This window comes from Gracilinanus agilis, chromosome 4 (genome assembly GCF_016433145.1).
Source record: "Gracilinanus agilis isolate LMUSP501 chromosome 4, AgileGrace, whole genome shotgun sequence".
Lineage (NCBI taxonomy): Eukaryota > Metazoa > Chordata > Mammalia > Didelphimorphia > Didelphidae > Gracilinanus > Gracilinanus agilis.
The window spans coordinates 195,589,265-195,610,443 of NC_058133.1; the positions used below are offsets into that span (position 1 = coordinate 195,589,265).

General features: G+C 43.2%; 1 protein-coding gene across 1 annotated transcript; it reads left to right on the forward strand.

The window, feature by feature from the left end:
- The first annotated feature begins 1,170 nt into the window (after nt 1–1,170).
- TBX21 (T-box transcription factor 21) lies at nt 1,171–16,963 on the forward strand. Its single transcript, XM_044675771.1, has 6 exons — nt 1,171–1,751; nt 8,558–8,712; nt 9,116–9,237; nt 14,479–14,637; nt 15,980–16,041; nt 16,315–16,963. Exons 1-6 carry the CDS (start codon nt 1,171–1,173, stop codon nt 16,961–16,963), a joined length of 1,728 nt encoding a protein of 575 aa, XP_044531706.1.
- Nucleotides 16,964–21,179: the final 4,216 nt, after the last annotated feature.

Below are 21,179 nucleotides of genomic sequence, written 5' to 3' on the forward strand. Positions count from 1 at the left end.
AACGGAATATATAGGATTACCAAGGAAACCAATTATATTGAAATTCAGTTATTAATAAAAAATAATTACAGACAACAGATTAAGGCCCCCGTTTAGAGTGGCCCAGAATACTGTGAGAGTAAGGGGCTTGCCTACCACCGATCGGACAGCCGGTGTGAACCGGGCACAAAACCTGAACCCACATCTGTCTCCCAGGCCCTGAAACAGGAGCTGTCTATTATACCCGCCATGCTTCCTGTCACAAGGAGCTAACTAAACGTCACTTATTATTAGCGCTAGTAATTCATTCCTTAGGATGCGAGTGCTAGCTGTATTTTCCTTCCCAATGCTCAGTCTCTCCCTCTGACTGACCCCCGAAAAGAGCTCCCTCCCCTTTCCTGAATTCCTTCCTTTTCGAACTTTGACGCAGTCAGAGACAGCTGTCGAGGGAGAGAGACGGAACAGCGGGGGCTTTGATGCCCATGAAAGCATCTCTCCTTCCCGTGGTCAGACTGATCCTGCCCTGCCTCACCTTCTTCTGTGTGGCCCAGGCAATGTGCTGAGAATTAGCGTCCACGAGACTTTCGAGGACGGAGAGATCGCCAGTTGAGGAGTTCCATTCTTTGGGAGGAATCCTTGCAGGGAGAGGGTTCGGCAAGAGAGAGATGATGGGGGAGAAGGCGGCTGTGGGGTACAAGTTCGTTTGTCCGTCTGTTAAGGCTTTTTGAGTTTTGGGATCTCTGTGTTCAAGGGGGCGAGGTTAGGGGCGGGGCTTTCTGTGTGGGTGGGGGGAGCCGAGAGGTGCGGGTTTAAAATGAGGCAACCCGGACGCCCGAGGCGGGGAAACGGAGCTAGACTGGGGAGCCAAGAGGCTGCTGTGAGGAGCCGCATTGCCACTGCTAACACCGGAGTAGAGGAACCCCGAAGTTCCAGCCACTCCCTCTTTGGGCCCCGTCCTTCTACTGCACCCAACCCCGAGACTCTACCTCTCTAACCCTCTCTGCAGGAGAGTGACAGCAGCCCCAGCTTCTTCCTTCCCCATCAACGTATGGGAAGGGGGTCCGCTCCGACCGTCGACCCATCATCGTCTCAGGCTACAGTCCGCTGGCAAGCAGGTGTCTTGAAAAACGGAGCGGCAGCGGGAAGCTGCCAGGGCTCTCCCACTCCCCCTGCTGCCCTCCCCCGACCCGGATGGGCGTCCAGAAGACCCGCTCTGAAACCATGCTGATGGGCACCGACCCTGCCATGCCTGGGGACGAGGACGGCCGAGTTGGGGTGAGCGAAGTGCAGGGCCGCTACTTCTACCAGCCCGAACCTCGGGCCCCTCTGGATGCCGGAGTAGCTGACCGAGACTGCAGAGGCAGCTGCGACGGGGCACTGGGCGTCCCCTACCCGGGAGCTGCTATGGTGCCTGTGGGCGTGCAGCCAGCTCCCAGCCCGGGCCGCTTCCTCTCCCCTTACCCTTTCCCCGCCCGGCCCCAGCCCCAGCAAGCGGGCTACGCAGGAAGCCCGGAGCCCTATACGCTTCCCTCGGGTGGCGAGGGCTTCCAGTCAGTGGACGGCTACTCGGGCACCGCCGGAGCCGTGGGTGGGCTCTATCCCCGCAGCAGCCAGTTCTTCCCCGGCCCCGAGGCCAATCTGGGCATCCGAGCCAGGGAGCCCTGCAGCGGGACCGCGTTCTCCGGCAAATTGAAAGTGGTCCTCGGCAACCATTCCCTGTGGCTCAAGTTTTACCGGCAGCAAACCGAAATGATCATCACCAAGCAGGGCCGGTAAGTGAGCGCGTAGGGGGCCGGACGCCTGGGTCCTCCGGGAGTTTGGGCACTAGGATTGCGTCTCCCTGTCACAAGCATCACTAACAGTGACCAAAGGCTGAGGTTTTGTACGAAGCGCCTGGAGTCTCCTTCGAGGGCCCGTTATTTCGAAGAGAGTATTGGCTCTCCGGAGAGAAGAGGCCTCTGGGTTTTGAGATCCTTGCTTTCCCGCTTCCCCCACCCCTCCCCAAAGTCCCAGCTTTCTCCCCACCCCCACGCCCCCAGTCCTCAAAGTGTATATGACCCGGGAGGGTGGGGAATGAGGGTTTAGAGAGTAGGGGGAGTGTCACGCAGGAATTGCTGGGCGTAAAGCCTGGAAAAGAGGTGGGGTATTCTCTGCCTCACTCCCTCTTTTTTGTAATGAAGATTTTCCGGGGTGGAGGGCAGGGAGACCTGAGGCTCAGAAATTGCGACTGTTCGAACCTTTTCTTTTTCTTTGTTTTTCTAACATATACCGCGGGTGGGGAGTAGACATAATGGAGGGAAATTGACTGGGCTAGGCAGGCTGGGTGCAGAGGGTGTTTTGACCCTTTGCCTGTCACAGTTCCCTCTCTCTGTCCTTCAGCGGCTCTTGTGCAGAAGCCAGTTTTGCGGGGGGCCTGGATTCAGTAACATTGAGATGCCTTCTCCAAGTTTCCTTTCCGGTCTTGCTTTGAGATCATATGTCTGTGTATCTCTGTATGTGTGGAAGGGGGGAGGGGGCAGACAGGCTGGGAAGGGGGCAGCGATGCCCTTCAGTCCTGAGGGGTAAGGGCACCCAAAGATCCCGGGGCCTCTGAGCTTCATCTTCCCCTTCCCCTGGGGTTAAACTGCGGAAAAGGTGTTAATACCCTTTTCCACCTCTCACTTCCACCTTGCTTGGAGAGGAGCTGGGAGTGAGTGGACTCTGCCTGTGGAGGAGTTGGGGGAGTGGAAGGACGCATTTGGGGCAGAGGATGTTGCTTCCGGATGAAGGCCTGTAGTGTGGAGAAGAAAGAGAAACTTGTAACCTGTTGATGATTGTTTACTAAGCAATTGTGTACCAAGATTTTGTGTCAGTCCCTGTTCTGAACCATTGTACAGGCGCTAATTGGGAAACTAGAATTCATTTTAGAAGTAAGGAGATACCCTTCAATTGTTTATTAAGTCGCCTTTATCCTTCCGGTGGATTCTTCTCCTTTTTTCTAACCTCATTAATTAAGCTGGTTCCACTGAGGCCTTGAGGGCAGGGTGGGGCACAGTTTGAAAAATCTAAATGTCTTTTCCTTCTAATAAAACTCACCATTTAATCAGGTGAAGAATACATAGAAGATTATCAATATAGTAGCTGCTCTCAAGGAGCCTCCATTTCCATTCTGACCAAATTCTAGAAAGGTTGGGAAGTGACTGGAAAAATCTGGAGTCAGAAGATGTGGGTTTGAGTCCATGCTCTGTTTCTAGCTCTTCTGATCTTGGGCAAGTCATCTGGGCCTCAGTTTCCTCATCTATAAAATAAGGTTAGAACAGAACTCTGAATTCCCTTCAACTACTAAATCTATGATCCTACAATCTGGTCCAATACCTTCATTTCGTAGATGAAGAAACTAAGATTCAGGTGGATGACATAATCTGTTGGGTTTGGGGGAGACAATTCGATATAGTTAAAAGATTTGGCTCAGACTGTGATGATCTCTGACTTAGTGAGTTGTTTGCCTCATTTTCTTCATCTATAAAAATAGGGGGCAACTGGGTAGTTCAATGGATTGAGAGCCAGCGACAGAGACGGGAGGACCTAGGTTCAAATCTGGCCTCAGACACTGCCTAGCTGTGTGACCCTGGGCAAGTCACTTGACCCCCATTGCCTACCCTTACCACTCTTCTGCCTTGGAACCAATACATGATATTGATTCCAAGACGGAAGGTGAGAATTAAAAAAAAATAATATTAATAAAAATGACCTCTTCTACAGTTGCCTTTTATCTGTTTAAAAAAAAACAAAAAACCCAACAACCTTAACTTCTGCCTTATTATCAATTCTAAGACAGAAGAAAGCAGCAATTCTCTTAGGTCAAATTTAAACCCAGGCCTCCAGACTCCTTAACTGGTGCTCTATCCACTATGCCCCCTTTCATCTGTTCTTTATGTGTCCAGTATGCACCTAATTATTCAAATAATTGTGCAAATTATGTAACTTTTTAGGTAATTAAAAAAAAAAAAACCCTTACCTTCTGTCTTAGAATCAATACTGTGTATTGGCTCCAAGGCAGAAGAGTGGTAAGGATTAAGCAATGGGGGTTAAGTGACTTGCCCAGGGAAGTGTCTGAGGCCACATTTGAACCTAGGACCTCCCATCTGTAGGCCTGGCTCTCAATCCACTGAGCCACCCAGCTGTGCCCCTATTTAGGTAATATTGATAACTGATTGCCAATTTTCTCATCTTGAGGATAGGGCCTTTCTCCTCATCCCTTGGGAGCTTTACTAAATGCTCGTTGATGAAGATGGCATTGTGTAGTCAGTGAGGAAAGTCAGCTGTGAAGCACGATATAAACTTGAATGATTGTTGGTCACAGAGCCTTGACTCTCAGAGTCCAGGTCTTTCCTAGTCAAATCCTTTACTAGGGAGAGTCCAATGAACCAAGGCTTCCCTCTTTGTTCACCAGAATTCTCATGACACTCTCATAACTACCATCCTATTTCAGCAAACCTCTCAGAAGATTCCTCCAACCCACCAGCCAACATATCAACACCTTCTTTCTTCTTTTAAAGATTTTCTTCCATCCTAAAGTGGAAAAATGACCTTATCCCTTCACTCCCTGATGATTCACTCATTTCCAGCCCCCCACCCCTTAACCCTTACCTTCTGTTTTACCTTCTATGACAGGGAAAGGGCTAGGCAATCAGGATTAAGTGACTTGCCCAGGGTCACACAGCTAGGAAGTGTCTGAGGCCAGATTTGAGCCCAGGTCCTTCTGACTCCAGGCCTGATGCCCTATCTTTTGTGCTGCCCCTTTCCCAGGTCCGTCTCATTTTACCCACCTCCCTGCCCTATATCTCGGTTTGGCTGGCCAGCTTGGCTGTAGGTACATATGTGAGGAGGACATTTGAAGGTGGGGAGGAGGGTGGTTCTGATTGGGGATAGGGCCTGCTATGTTAGGAAGTGGTGAAGATTATGGTTTTATCACTCACTAGATAAGATCTCCAACAAGTAACATTTCCCCCTTTGGAATACTTTTATCTGAGAAATGAGAAGGTTAAACTAAGTAATTTCTAAAGGCGTGTCCACTGAGACCTTCGTAGTTTTCCAGATAGTTTAGGTTTCTTTAGGACAAAAATGTTGATTGAATTAAATATGGGGCGTGCGCACTTTTATGTTTTATGGTTAACTTTGTCTCTGTACATATATTCATGTGTAGGTATCTGCCTTAGTGTGTTCATGACTTCCGCGCAATGATATTTTTCTGTTTTTAGTGGAAAGAACATAGATTTAGATTAAATCTTTACCTCTCCCACATTACTTTTCTGACCTTGGTCAAGTCTCTTTCTCTCTGGGTCTCTCTCCCTTCTATTCCTCATCTGCAAATGAGGGTATTGGACTATATGATCGTGTCTACGGTTCTATTGAGCTCTGAAATCACCCCACCGCTCCACATGTGCCTCCGAGATTGATATGGAGTAAGGAAGAGAAGGAATCGTGTGGTTGATGTGCTACTGAGGGAGGTGGAAAATCATCAGAGGCCTCATTACCTCTATTTCTAAAAGAAAAACTGTGTGTAGGGGAGAAGGTTAGGATAGAATCTGGTGGTTCCAATCTGCCGAGACATAACAATGACTATAACTGGGGACAGCACTGGCATAAATACATTTGTCTGAGGGGGTGTGTGTGAAAGACAGAAAGGGAGAAATCAACACTGAGTGAGCCACACCACCTCATAGCCCTGGGTTTCCCCACTCTCCTCTGGCAGCCACTCCCTTCACCACCAAGAGACCCGTACACACCGGCTGAACGCACTTGTTGAGCTCCACTGCCCTGGAGGCTGATATTTGTGACCATTTTTCAGTACTTTAATTACACTGACCAGTAACTATTTGCTGAAGAATGTTGAGGAAAAGGACAGGTGGGAGGAAAGCTTTCCATGCCCAAAGTTCTAAATTTTGCTGGATTCCATTACTTAGAGCTGTAAAGGGTGCCTCTAGCCAACTCTCTTATCTGAAGATGAGGAAATCATGGCTCAGAGAAATGGAAGGAAGGTGGCAGAAGACTCTGGGGGCATTTCATCTTCACTTTGTCGGGGCAAGGCCAGATATCCCCATTGCTCAGCTCTGTTGCCTGCTTCTTGCTTAGCAAGTGTTCAATAATAATCAGGGTAGCAATTAGAGACTATTTGTGAGTTCCCAAAATAGTGATGGCTCTGGGGAATCCAGAGTAAAACAGACTCTTCTGACTGTCCAGGCTATTCCCATCTTTTCCCGTCCCTCTCAGGTCATTTAAAAATGTTTCTCTTAGAGATAGAAAAATACTCGACAGCTCTCTTTTTGGAAGCGAGGTTCTGATGGGTAACAACTAAAGAAAGGCTGAGAGGCTAAGCAAATGATCTGTCTCTCTGCAGGAAATTAGTGACAGAGGTGGGATTGGAACCCTTCTTATCTTGGGGCAGCTGGGTGGTTCAGTGGATTGAGAGCCAGGCCTACAGATGGGAGGTCCTAGGTTCAAATGTGGCCTCAGACACTTCCCAGTTGTGTGACCCTGGGCAAGTCACTTAAACCCCAATGCCTAGTCCTTATCACTCTTCTGCCTTGGAGCCAATACACAATATTGACTCCAAGACGGAAGGTAAGGGTTTAAAAAAAAAAAAAAAAAAAAAAAAAAGGAACCCTCCTCACCCCCTCCACTGATTTTCCCAGGTACAACCCTGGAATGGGTGCATTCTGTTGGGCTCTAACACTTGGGCTCTAGCAGTCATCTCTGGACCTTTGTCCCTTTGGAATCTTTATTCCTGATTCCCATCAAATATGTTCCCTAGCCCTCTGTGCTTCTAGGGGTTTAGAGAAGTAGAAGGGGAAGACTCCTGGATCAGGCTCCCAAGGATCAGAACCCAGATCATCATAGACCCATGGGTCCAGATCTGTTTCACCTAGACAAGGGGATCCTTAATCTAAAAGCCTCATGAATGGGTGGAAAGGGGGAGAAAAGTGTTTTCAATCTGGCAGCAGTATTTCCTACTTACTATATGTACTGGAGAGGGAGGCAAGGATTCATGTGGAAAATGCCTCTTCTACTATGAAAAAAGATTTTTTTTCTTGATGTGTTCTGATGGCGCTATGTCATGTTAGTGACTTCAAAGGAAAAGGCTGGCATCGATGCTATGCCAATGCTGGGAGTCAAAGGGTTAATGTTCTCCCTAGCACAGTAGAATACTATTTCTAATCTGTTATCTACTCTATTCCTCCATGTTGAAAGATCCCCATTGCTGGTCCTAGGTCCTCAGCTCAACCCCAGGTCAGGCTTGGAGGTTTGGGGTGGAAGAGGTTCTGCCTGATGGAGCCTTTGAAACCAGGGGCAGGCGGAAAAGAAGCTTCCTGCACTTGCCCAGCTCATCTTTAGTTTCTCTTTTGCAGCATGTGTGTGTAGGGGGGAAGAGGCAGGAGATAGGACCAACACATGTCCCAGGGTCTAGCTCCTTGGTCACAGCTCTGGTAGTATTGAAAAAGAAGCAGAATGTCTGCTGATGGGGAGGGTGGTAGGTGTGATAAAGCTCAGGTTTTCATGTCTGAGGAAAAAGCATGTCCTTCTTCTTGGGCTTGATGGAGGCTTCATGCTGCCCCATCTTTTGGGAGAGACCCGCATGCCTACTGAGTTGATCAGACTGGGTAATGGGGCTGTCAGTTAGAGATGCTTGGTGCCCCTTGGAAGATAGTGAGACAGCAGTTGTTTTTTTTTGTTGTTGTTGTTGTTTTTTAATTTTAAACCCTTAACTTCTGTGTAGTGACTTATAGGTGGAAGAATGGTAAGGGTAGGCAATGGGGGTCAAGTGACTTGCCCAGGGTCACACAGCTGGGAAGTGTCTGAGGCCAGATTTGAACCTAGGACCTCCCGTCTCTAGGCCTGGCTCTCAATCCACTGAGCTACCCAGCTGCCCCGACAGTAGTTGGTTTTAAGCTCCACACTACCCAGGTGGTGCAATAGATTTAGAGTGCCAGGTCTCAGAGTCAGGAAGACTCATCCTCATCTTTGTGAGTTCAAATCCAGCCTCAGATACCTATGTGACCCTGGGCAAAGCACTTAACTTTATTGGCCTCAGTTTCCTCATCTGTCAAGTCAGGTGAACTAGAGAAGGAAATGGCAAACCACGCCAGTATCTCTGCCAAGAAAACCCCAGATGGGGACACAAAGAGTCAGATATGACTGAAAAACAACTGAACTACTCCCTCAGCAACAAGAGAAGCTTTATAGGGATCTATCTGTTTCCCACTTACTCACATAGTTCCTAGCACACAAGATGTACTTAATAAAAGTTTTTGTAATCATTGATTGAGTAAAAAAAAAAAAAAAAAAAAAAGCTAGCCCATGTCAAAATGGAAGTTTAACATCTCTATCAAGGGAAGATTAATGCCTCAATAAACAAGCTATTATTTAAAAAAAAAAAAAAGCATTTATTAAGTTCTCTGTGCCCAGATACTTAGAGCTAGAGAAACAAAGACTAATTTGAAATTATTCTCTACTTAGAGCGGAACCCTGTCCAGCCCCAAGTACTTTGGAAATCTGGAAGGACGTGAGCTGAGCAACAGAATTCTCTCTTTCTTCACAGGCGGATGTTCCCCTTCCTGGCTTACACGATCCATGGGATGGATCCTGTTGCCCATTACCGGGTGTTTGTGGAAGTGGTGCTGGTTGATCAACACCACTGGCGTTACCAGAATGGCAAATGGGTTCAATGTGGAAAGGCTGAAAACAACATGCCAGGTAGGGAGGGGATCCATTGGGGCACTGGGATGGATCAGCCAGTGGGATGTTTTTCCTTGTCTCTGAGGTTGGGGCGCCCTCTGGTGGGAGTTTGGCAAACCTAATTAACTCCTTTGCCTCTCCTGTCCAATCCCTGTCCCTTTTCCCCCCAGTACTCTTCCCTTTCCCCAATCTTTCCCATTTTACTCTTTTCTTTCTGTCTTGTCTCTTTTTCCAAGCTCCAGAACTTTTTCTTCCTAGGCCCGTCTATACTTTTATCCTGATGCCAAGTGATCCGGTGGTCCAGCCTTATAGAAACCAGAGACATTTCCGTCTTCCCCTGCATCTCTCTAATGTCAGGAATTCCCAAGAACCTGACCACAAGAGGTTATATATAACACCAAAAGAGCTTCTCTTTTTACAGGGAATAGGCTATATATCCACCCAGACTCACCCAACACAGGGGCCCACTGGATGCGGCAAGAGATATCATTTGGAAAACTCAAGCTGACTAATAATAAGGGAGCCTCCAATAATGTAACCCAGGTAAGATCCTCTTTGTCTCTACCCTTTAATTATTCCTAAGTCCATGAGGATAAAACAAGAGGAAAGAAGATTGAAGCTAGACTTGAAGAACTTTCTGGTGGTAGTAGAACAGGGAGTGAGCTATTAGAACAGATGACCAAGTAAGCATGGAGTTTCTTAGTTTCTCATTTTAAAAACGAAATTTTATAAGTCACTTAACTCCCACAGCCTAGCCCTTACCACTCTACTGTCTTGGAACCAATACACAGTATTGATGCTGAGATAAAAAGTTAAGGGTTTAAAGAAAATTAAATGAAAATTTTATTTTTTTAATTAAAGAATTTAATTTCATTCTTCAAATTTAATTTCAATCATCAAATAATGCAGTGTATTTTAACCCATAAAACAGATAGTAGGATAATTTTTTTAATTTCAGAGTTAAAAATTTGCACTATTTTTGTGTCAATTGATGTACCTGATCTAAGCATCTGTTCTCTCTGCCTCCCACCATCCTATCTCCCCTATAAAAAACTTAAAAGTTAGGCAACTAATATTTACAGTCAAAACATAGCACATTCCCACATTGAATGTGCTATGTTTTGACTATACATATTAGCCGTATGTAAAAATTTATTTCTCACTCTACATGAACAATCCAACATCTCTCTTCAGGAAGTAGACAGCTTTCTAAATCATAGGTTCTTTGGAATTGATCAGTTGGCGTTCTAGTATAAATTGTTTTTCTTCTCACTTTAGTGAGGTTCAGGTGATGCCTGTTCATTCCACTCCTACCTCATTTGTGTAATTTTCTACTTGGAGGTTACCCCTCCCCCCAAATTAAAGGAGATATCAAATACTCCCTCCCAACCTTCCTGCTTTTCTTCTTTCCTTTTCCTTCTTTCCTTTTTTCCTTTTAAGAAAATAAAACAACAAAAATCATCCCCAGGTCCTGCATCTTATTTGACTCCCTCTACTTGACATCATGGTTCTCTAGGAGGGCTTACATAATTCCCCTGCCTCCCCATTAGAATGCACACACTTCATCCCTATGACACCTTCTCTGATTATCTGTTTGCATTTAATTTTTTGTAGTTCTCTTTACTCCTCTGATTACATTTCAAACTTTTTACTCAGCTTCTGTCTTTTCAACAGGAATATATAGAAGTTCTCTAGTCAGTTTCATTTAAGAGCCCACTTCCTCCTTTCTTCCCCATCTCCATTCTCACTCTCACTCCACCCCCTATAGAATTATACTACATTTTTCTGCTTAAAATTTTTTCCTGGGTTGTAAGCCTATATATTTTGCTTTCTGGAATATCACATTCAGTACTCTCAGCTCCTTTATGATGGTAGCTGCTAAATCTTTCATGACCTGACTATGGTTCCATGGCATTTAAATTTTCTTTCTGGCAGCTTGCAGTATTTTTTCTTTGACCTAGAAGCTCTGTATTTTAGCTACTTGTGTTCCTGGGAATTTTCACTTTTGGATTTCTTTCAGGAGATGACTAGTGGATTTTTTCTATTTTCACTTTGTCCTCTAGTACTAAGGGATCTGGGCCATGTTTTTTCCCCAGTGATTTTCCTTTTCCTTTCCTTTCTTTATTGAAGATTTTAAAAAATATCAGTGATTTCTTCCCCACACAAGTGAACCTTTCCTTTAGACAAAGAAATATAGTTTAAAAAAAACTGATTGATCAAGCACTCTCATCTGACTACATCCATATATATATATATATCCCTAGATCCTAACCTTTCCCCTGAGAGGAGAGACCTATGTAACATTCTCTGTTCTTGAGACTTAAATGATCATTGTAATTGATTCAAATTTAGCTATCTTTTAGTGCTGTTTTCATTTATATTATTGTTGTGATTATCTATATTGCTCTGTTCACTGTATATCTTTAATGATTTCTTGAAATATGATGCATATATCCATTATATCTATGGAGAGGTTAGGAGTTTATGACAACCCAAGAGACAGAAAAGTTCACAGGAAGCAAAATGGTTAATTTTGATTTCATAAAATTAAATTTTTTTTTGCACAAACAAAACCAATGCAGCTAAAATGAGAAGAAAGGCAGGAAACCAGAGAATAAAACCTTTTGCAGAAAATCTCTGATAAAGGTCTCATTTCTAAAATATATAAAGGAATTGAATCAAATTTTCAAGAATGAGAGCTATTCCCCAATTAATAAATAGTCAAAGGGCATGAATAGCTGGTTTTCAGAAGAAATCAAAACTACCAAAAGCCATAGTAAAAAAAAATACTTCAAATCTCAAATAACTAGAGAAACGCTACTAGAGAAAAACAACTCTGTAGTAGCACCTCGCACCCATCCAATTGTCTAAGATGACAAAAACTTAAATGATAAGTGCTAGAGGAGATGTGGGAAAATAGGTATCTTGATGTACTGTTGGTGGAATTTTGAACTAGTCCAACCATTCTGGAAAACAATTTGGAGCTCTGTCCCAAAAGCTACTAAACGTATGTACCCTTTAACCCAGAGATACCAACACTAGGTCTATATTTACTTCAAAGAGATCAAATAAAGAGGAATATATAGAAATACTTTTGTGATTGCAAAGAATTGAAAGTGAGGAGATGCCCATCAATTGTGAAATGACTGAATCAGTTCTAGTATATAAATATGGTGGAATACAGTGGTATTGTAAGAAATGCTAAAAGTCATGGTTTTAGAAAAACCTGAAAGACTTGTATGAACTGATGCAAAATGAAGTAAGCAAAATGATAACAATTTATGCAATAAGAGTAATATTGTAAAGATTCAACTTGAAGGATCTAGTAATTCTGATCAACACGATGACCCATCACAATTCCAAAAGACTCATGATGAAATATACTATCCACCTCCAGAAAAAAGAAATGGTAGATTCACTGTGCAAACTGAAGTATATTTTCTCCTATTTCTTTCTTTTAACAGCCTTTTTTAGGGCTGGGGGCATAGCTATACACATTTATAATGTGTTTTATTTTTCTTGCCTTCTCAGTGGATTGGAAAGAAGAAGAGAAAGAGAGAATTTGGAACTGAAAATAAAAGAATTAAAAGAAATATGATATCCAGGCTCTTTTTTTTTAAAGTCATGGTTTTTAGGTAGTTCAGTGATTCTTAAATTGTATCTCCTTATTTGTTTTTTCTATATATTTCCAACACATCACAGCAGCAAGAGATAGAAAGAGAAACACCATTTAAAATTACCCTAGACAATATAAAATACTTAGGAATCTATCTACCAAAACAAATATAGGAATTATATGAACATAACTACAAAACACTTTCCAAAAAAAGTAAAACTAGATCTAAACAATTGGAAAAACATTGAGTGCTCATGTATAGGATGAGTTAACATAATTAAAATGACCATTCTACCCAAATTAATTCACTTATTTAGTGCCATACCTATCAAACTACCAAAAACCGTTTTTACTACATTAGAAAAAACTATAGCAAAGTTTATTTGGAAGAACAAAAGATCAAGAATATCAAGGGAAATAATGAAAAAAAAAACGTGAAGGAAGGTGGCTTAGCACTAAACAGATATTAAGCTATACTATAAAGCAGCGGTCATCAAAACAATATGGTACTGGCTAAGAGATAGAAGGGAGGATCAGTGGAATATCCTTGATTTGTTTTTAAGGTCAATTTTTTTTTATAGAAGAACCCTTATGCTTTCTTCTATTTTCCCTCTCTTTTGACTTTGTTTTAATATTTCTGGTTGTCTTACGGAGTCATTAGCTTCCATTTGGTCCATTCTGATTTTAAGGGAGTCAGTAACTAAGGTAAAGTTTTGTACTGCTTGTGCTAAGCTACCAATTCTCTTTCCTTGTCTCTCCTCTATAGTAAAATTTAGCAGATATTTGTTTTTAAGAACCAGATAGTAAATATTTTAGGCTTTGTGAGCCAAGAGGAAAAATTGAGGATATTACGTAGGTAATGAATGAAAAACACATTTCTGCAATTTTGTTATTGATGAAATTCATATAATAAGATAATATAATTGGTTAAAATTTTGAGGTAATTTTTGGTCTACCTATGTTAAGATTAAAAATGATAGATACTTGATATAATAAGAGAAATGAGTAGTTTAATTAAAGCCATGGCCATGTTGGTAAAATATATACGACCGCGCCTATCTTTTAATTTTACCGCCGGAGCCCATCTTGTCCCTCTGGTACACCAGCCAGCCACTCTGCAAAACCCAGAAAGAGGCTTTCTCTAGGCCCTCCTCTGAGTTTAAATTGAACTGGAAACCGGAAACCCATAGGGATCATGGGAAATGTAGTCTCAAAGTCCCCATGTGTCCATAGGGAGTCTGCTAGACACTTCCAAATAGCACTTCCCTGAATTCAAAACAAACACCTCTAAGAATGGGGGGGGGGGGTAATATTTTGCTTACTTGGAGCTCAAAGTTAGTGATCTCTATCATCAAAACTGATTGCAAATGGTCATCTATTAGTGCTGATCTCTAATGAGATTTTATGCATTTCATGTTTGAAATTATCTTTTTATAAAGACAAGTACTGCCAAATCCTGACATCAATCTGCAAATATTTTAGTTGAGTCAAAAGAATAATATAGTTTTTTCTTAAATCCTTACTTTCCATCTTAGAATTAATACTATATATTGGTATCTGAGGCAGAAGAGTGCTAAAGGCTAGGCAACTGAGGTTAAGTGACTTGCCCAGGGTCCCACAGCTAGGAAATGTATGAAGCCAGGTTTGAACCAAGACTTCTATCTCCAGGTCTGGATCTCAATTCATTGGGCCACACAACTGCCTCTATGAACTGGTTATTAAAAAATAAAACATGTCATAGTACGGCAATATGTGTGGTACTCTAAATGCTATCAAGTTATAACTGCATTGCTGCTATTTGTACCAAAGATAGGGATCTGTTGTTGTTATTCAGTTGCCTGACTCTTCGTGACCCCATTTGGGGTTTTCTTGGCAATAATACTGGAACAGCTTGCCATTTTCTTCTCCAACTCATTTTACAGATGAGGAAACTGAGGCCAATAGGGTTAAGGGACTTGTCTTGGGTCTCCCAGCTCTTAAGTGTCTGAGACCAGATTTGAACTTAAGATGAGCCTTTTTCACTTCAGACCTGTGGAGCTTGGGGAAAAAACGGATCTCAGATGACATAAGGTTCTTCTCCATCTTCCTCGTCACTACTGCTAGAGGTCAGATAGGTGGGGGGAGAATGGCTGCCCTTCTTGCCTCACTCCTTGTGATTTCCATTCTAGATGATCGTATTGCAGTCTCTCCATAAATACCAGCCAAGGCTTCACGTAGAAGAAGTGAGAGATGGTGACCATGACACAGCAGGTCCCTCTTCCTTGACCCACATCTTCACCTTCCCAGAAACGGAGTTCATAGCTGTGACTGCGTATCAGAACTCTGAGGTAAGGGACAGGTTATGGACGCATCAAGGCTGGACTTAGGAGGAGACAGAGAGGGAATGAGCCAATCAGCCATTTATATAATGTGCAGACTGGGAGCACAAAGCTCACAAAGACAAAAGTGTGAGCAATGTGTATCTTGGTTCACAACACAAGGAATAGGGAAATATGTATTATTTGCATCTTATACCTGCTTCCTTGAGAAGGAAGGAGGGGGGAAAAAAAGAATATATAGCTTTTTTTTTTTAACCCTTACCTTTCATCTTGGAATCAACACTATGTAATAGTTCTAAGGCAGAAGAGTGGTAAGGGTGAGGCCATGGGGATCAAATGGCTTGCCCAAGGTCACACAACTGGTCAGATTTGAACCCAGGACCTGCTGTTTCCAGGCCTGGTTCTCGGTCCATTGAGCCACCTAGCTGTCCTCAAGACAGATTTTTGAACATAGCTAATGTGATAATTTGTTTCTCTTGGTTAAGCATGCTTATTATAATTTGTTACATATTTACAACAAATCACATGTATTATTGTTATATTATGTATTATATTGTTATATGTGAAAAATTAAAATAAATAGTAACTCAAAAAAGCAAGAATACAAAAAAACAAAGATAAAAGTGATAGTTCTTTTTTTTTTTAAACCCTTACTTTCTGTCCTAGTAACAACTCTACAGAAGGGCAAGAGCTAAGCAAATAGGGGTTAAGTGACTTGCCCAGGGTCATATAGCCAGGGAGTGTCTAAGGACAGATTTGGACCTAGGTCCTCCCTATTCAAGGTCTGGTACACATTCTATCCACTGTGCTACCTACCTGCCCTCAGAAGCTTACATTCTAATAGGGAAAGCAAAAAAATGAAGGAGAGTATTGATCAGGGAATATTTTGTTCTAGGCAGGGGGTTTCTAATATATTTTGTATCATAGACTCTTTTTGCCACTCTGGGAAAACCTATGGACTTCTCAGGATCATGAGTTGTTTGTTTAGAAACAAACAAACAATTTCATAATTTTAAAAAAAAAGACTATGTTTCAGTTACAAATAAATGAAACTAAAGTTATAATATTTTCCTCCATCTGAATTCAAGGACCCCCAGAAATCCAGGGGGCAGTGTCAGGGAAAATGGCAAATTGTTCCACTGGCCCTTGTAAATGACCTGAAATAGTTAAAATAGTCTTCCCCTACACACTTCCCTCTCCCCATTTTACAGATGAAGAAATTGAGGTAGCTTCCCCAAGATTACTCAATGCAAAGATAAAGGTCATATATTTTGACTTCCTAGAAGGTAACTCTAATTTCCAAAGGAGAGAATGTCCTGCACTCATTGGTTTTCGTTTCCTTTATCTCTAGATCACACAGCTAAAAATTGACAATAATCCCTTTGCCAAAGGCTTTAGAGAAAGCTTGGATACGTAAGTGCTGGTTGGGGTTCATCAGCTCCTTTTTGTGTCTCCCCTTCTTCATCTACCAGGCCCCAAGTATTATGGGTAGTGCTCATTCAGTCCTCTCCTCTCTTCTTCTTTATTCCAGAATTCTGCATGCCTCGACTAGCAGTAGAGAAGAGGGAAATTGGTTGGATAAGAAGCAGGCTTGGGACTCAGAACTGGGGATAAGGGAGGTAGACTTCTGGGTAACTCTATATCCTTTAGTTATATCCTTTTCCCTTCCTTTCCTTCTTCCTCAAGGTTCCTGACAGCTGTGGAAGCCAATGTCACTACTTCCCCTGAACCAGTTTCTGGCTATCCTCTACTGGCTAGGAGCCGGTACTTACCAAGCCAGTACTCATCACCCAATCCTTTTTATCCTGAGCCACATCATGGGCAACCCAAGGATGGAGTCCCCCTTCCTCCCTGGCTCTTTACTCAGGCTCCCCAGCCACCCTTGGACTATACTTATGACCCTTCTTACAGTAGCAGTAAGATCCTCCCCTTGGGCATGAATGGTATGAAGCCTGGACTTCTGCCCTCCACTTCTCCACCCACCATGCCTTACTACCCCAGCCAGGATGCTCTAATCCCTTTAGGAGACTGGTCAACTTCCCCCTCATATAATTCCAAAGTCAACAATGGGGGCTGGCTCCGATCTGTGCCCCCAATGCCTATGGATCCTGTTATTGGGGCCCAAGAAGAGAAGAGGCCTGAGGAGGAGATTTGGACTGATACTCCAAAGTCAGATTCTAATGACTCAGGACTTGGTGAAGGAGACTCCAAGAGGAGACGTGTGTCTCCATATGATTCGGGCAGGGATGACTCCTCACCGGCCCAGGGCCCCTCTGGGGGTTCTCCTTTTAAGAAAGAGCAGCCTCTTGGAGACCAAGTATATTTTTTTAACTGAGACAGAAGGAGCAGTGCCTTTGGCTCTTGATGGAAGACGAGTTGGGGAGGGGCTTCGGGCCCAGAAAAATAAACATGATGTGGGATGGGCACATTCAAGCTGCCTCCACCTCTCCTTGATGGTATCTCCTCAAAGCAGAGGGCCCAGCTTGGGAGAATGCCCAAGCCAGGACCTAGAAATCTGTCTTCTCTTAATCCTCATGTCTACTCCCCAAAAGTCAATAGAAGGAATGGTATCTGTGCCGTTCATACTCCTTCCTGACCACAACCATCTTTCCCTGGTGCTGCCTCCAAGTGTTTACTGGAGAACATGAAGGATGAACTCTGCTCATTTTTTATGTGTATCTTTGTGTGGGGGTACTGAGGGGAGAGGGAAAGAGGGGAAATAGACTCTCTGCTGTTCCTTATGGTGCCTGGCTAATTTTTTACTTAACCTTTTAAAAAACACCTTCATCCTTTTAAAAAGAAAAAAAGGATGTGAGCAGCTGGCTAGATGTAGGGAGAGATCCCAATGTCCTTAAAAAAAAAAAAAAAAGGTCTGAATGTCTTCCTATGTAGGGAGATGGGCATCCTGGAATAGTTGGAATTGGAAGGGAGGGTGGAGGCAAGGTTTATTTCATGTTTAGATTTTTAGAAAAGTCTGTTGTTGTTTTTTTAGAAGCTATTTATTGTCCATGATATAGGATGCCAATATCTTTGATTTATTTCTTTTAAATAAACTTGGAAAATACTGCCTGTCTCACTATGAAGGGGATTGAGGGTGAGGTGGGTGAAGGGTACTAATAATCCAATTTAATCGATCCTAGGGTCTCATGAGGAAAAGCCATGCCCAGCAAGAAGGTGTGACTCCTCTTGGGACTTGTGGTAGGTAGATCACAGAAAAAAATCAGGTCTCTATGTCACAGCCTCCTGGTTTTCCCTCTGTCTTCTCTGTCTGTCTCTCTTATTCTTTAGAAAGCCTTATAAGCTAGCTGTGTCACCTCTGAAAAGGGACAGAGAAATGGGCCAACCATAGGCTCTCTTTCTTGCCTACATTATTACTTGAATAAGTGGGGGCCGAGGCTAGTCTGAGATTTTTTTTTCTCAGAAATAGCATGAGTGCTAAAAGGAAGGATGTCTCTGAACTTTTCTCCTATTCTGCCCATGACTCTGAGGTCCAGGCTGTAGTAAGGTCATGGTGTGAATCTAATTAGCACATGTTTTCCACGCCTGGAGTGAGACTTCCAGATCATATAACTAAGATGGAAGACTAGACATTTTTTTTATTCTTACAACCCCCAGGCTTTTCTAAAGTAGGAATTATGTACTAGAGATAAAGTCATTTTGGTTCTGTCCATGGTCTAGGGCAGCACTGGCGAAGTATTGGGACTCCTGCCCAACTAGCATTCAAGCTCTGTTCCTCCTTTTTTTGGTGCCCAAGAACGTTCTTTGTATGGCCTGCTCCTCTGTCCAGCCACCCAAAGCAAGCACTTCCTCCCTCTGCTCTCTCTAGTAATTGGAGGGGGAAGGAGGCTCACAAGCCACTTGAATTCGTCCTATGGGCACTTGAACTCGAAAACCTTTGCCAATGTTGGTCTAGGGCGCCAAGACCCCAAATGTGATTAAAACAAAACAAAACACACTAACCACAGAGAAACTAATCCTTGGCCCTTAGTTTTAGACTTACCTAGCATTCCCTCTAACACAGCCCACCATTCAAGCAGGGCAGTACAAGCTGACCTATGGGCTTGCAATGGTATTCAATTCTCCCCTGTCTCCTGGTGTTATGGAAATTCAAGAGACTGAAGTCTGTCCTGGCTAGGATAGCAATGTAGCCCTGCTCTCTGTGCTGTCACAGACCTCAGCCAGACAACTGAATAAAAGGAAACTGAGGCAAGATATGTGTGTCATTGTACAGAACTTTACTAAGGTTGAGAGTAAGAGTCCAGCATCAAGCTGGGGTAAATTCTGCTGGCCCAGAAATCAATTGTGGCAGAGACTGAGGACAGTGCCCAAAGAGGGAGGAGGTTGAGACTGTTCTAGGGTGGCTGGGTAGCTCAGTGGATTGAGAGACAGGAGGTCCTAGGTTCAAATCTGACCTCAGACATTTCTCAGCTGTGTGACCCTGGGCAAGTCACTTGACCCCCCATTGCCCACCCCTACCACTCTTCCACCTAGGAGCCAATACACAGAAGTTAAGGGTTTAAAAAAAGAGAGAGAGACTGTTCTAAAGTTCAGCCCTGGGGAAATCAACATCAAAAAGAAAGCAGGTGGGGAAAATAGAAGAAAAAGACTATAATAATTAAAGACCTGCAAAGGAGAATAACTCAGTTAAAGAACATAAGCAGATACTCGTGAATAAATATTACAAAAAATGAGTCAACACTTGATGAGGTAGAGGAACTTTTGGATTTGCAAGAAAGCACAGAACCACCACCAGGTGTTCTGGGAAGGTTTGCAAGTGAAAAAAAATTGTGAAAGAAGTTACTGCCTTTGAATTAGCAGAACAGGAAAACCTCAATCCATGCGGATGGGTCTCACTAGGGAAACAAAAGAGAGAATAACCAATTGAGAATGCAAACAAAACAATGAAGGACAATCTGGAAGAAGAAAAGCAAAAAGTAATAGATCAACATGATCTCCATATAGGCCAATGTCTCAAAGATGGAATGCATGGAGAGAACTAGAGGTCTCCCAGAGGAAATCAAGTCAAAAAAACCAGAATGTCATAGTGCAAGAAACAATAGAAAAGGTAAGATAAGATGCCTGAGTAACAGGAAGAAGTAAATAAAAGTTTCCTTTCTTCCTTTACAAAAAAAAAGAACAAACCTTCAAATATGCAGAAAATACATTAAACTGAATCCTTAGGGAAAAATGCAGAGAAAAAAAATCACAGTTATTTTTCCAGTTCAGATCAGTATAGAGAGACCAAGAGAACAGGATCTATGGATACTGGGAATGGGGTGTTGGTCAGGATTCCATTGTACAGCACATTTCAGGGAAAGAGGTATGTCAGATCCATATTGATCTCATGCAAGATATAGGAACATCTGGCAATTGGCAGCTTTGTTGATCACACTACCCAGTTATTTGAGTCCAGAGAAGATATTACAAGGTTAGGATTGGTGAGAGAAGCAAATTCAGAAGTGAGCAGTGTACCTTGGAATCTAGGAGCAAAGTCTTAGATGTTATTTAAAACCCTTTTCTTCTGCTTTAAAATTTATACAAGTATTGGTTCCAAAGCAGAAGAGTGGTAAGGACTAGGTCAGTAATTGTGAAACCTTTTAGAGACTGCATGCTGTGCCTTACCTCCTGTTCCCCCAGAGACTGAGTGCTGTGTCCCATCCCCTCCAAGACACATGCACTACCCTTACCCCACACAGGGGAGGAAGAATGCACTTTCATTGGGCTGCTGGGTAGAGGAGTGGGGAAAGTGAGGACCATCTTCAGCAAGTGTAGAGAAGGGGAGGGGAGTGGCCAGAGAGAGTCACCCCACTCTAGCTATTTTGCTTGTGAGCTGTAGTGCAGAAGGGTAAGAGGCAGGCAGCACACATGCCCACAGAAAGTGTTCTGCATGCCCTCTTTGGCACTCCTACCACAGGCTCACCATCACGGGATTAGGCAAACGGGGTTAAGTGACCTTGCCTAGGGTCACACCTCTAGGAAGTATCTGAGGTCAGATTGGAATCCAGGACATCCCATCTCCAAGCCTGGCATACTATCCATTGAGCCACCTAGTCACCTCCAAGGTCTCAGTTTTACCTTATAAAGCTTGCTGAATAACAAAAACAGGAACCCTGGATCAAAGGGAAGCTTACAGTTTTATCTCTTTGAACCCAGCAGTGCTTACTAGCTGATCGATAAGGGTCAAGTACAGCAACAGTAATCTATTGTCATTCAAACCCAAAGTCACATTAGGAATTTTCAGGTGACTCTGGGGATAGAGAGTCAAACTGAGAGATGGGAAGTCCTCAGTTCAAATCTAGCCTCAGATACTTCCTAACTTCTTCCTGTTACTCAGGCATCTTATCTTACCTTTTCTATTGTTTCTTGCACTATGACATTCTGGTTTTTTTGACTTGATTTCCTCTGGGAGACCTCTAGTTCTCTCCATGCATTCCATCTTTGAGACATTGGCCTATATGGAGATCATGTTGATCTATTACTTTTTGCTTTTCTTCTTCCAGATTGTCCTTCATTGTTTTGTTTGCATTCTCAATTGTGAAAGAAGTTACTGC

Excerpts from the sequence above, each read along its gene's own strand:
- TBX21 (XM_044675771.1), top strand. The coding sequence starts at position 1,171 with ATGGGCGTCCAGAAGACCCGCTCTGAAACCATGCTGATGGGCACCGAC. Across the intron at positions 8,713-9,115 it reads GGCTGAAAACAACATGCCAG|GGAATAGGCTATATATCCAC; the intron begins GTAGGGAGGGGA and ends CTCTTTTTACAG. Across the intron at positions 14,638-15,979 it reads CTGCGTATCAGAACTCTGAG|ATCACACAGCTAAAAATTGA; the intron begins GTAAGGGACAGG and ends CTTTATCTCTAG.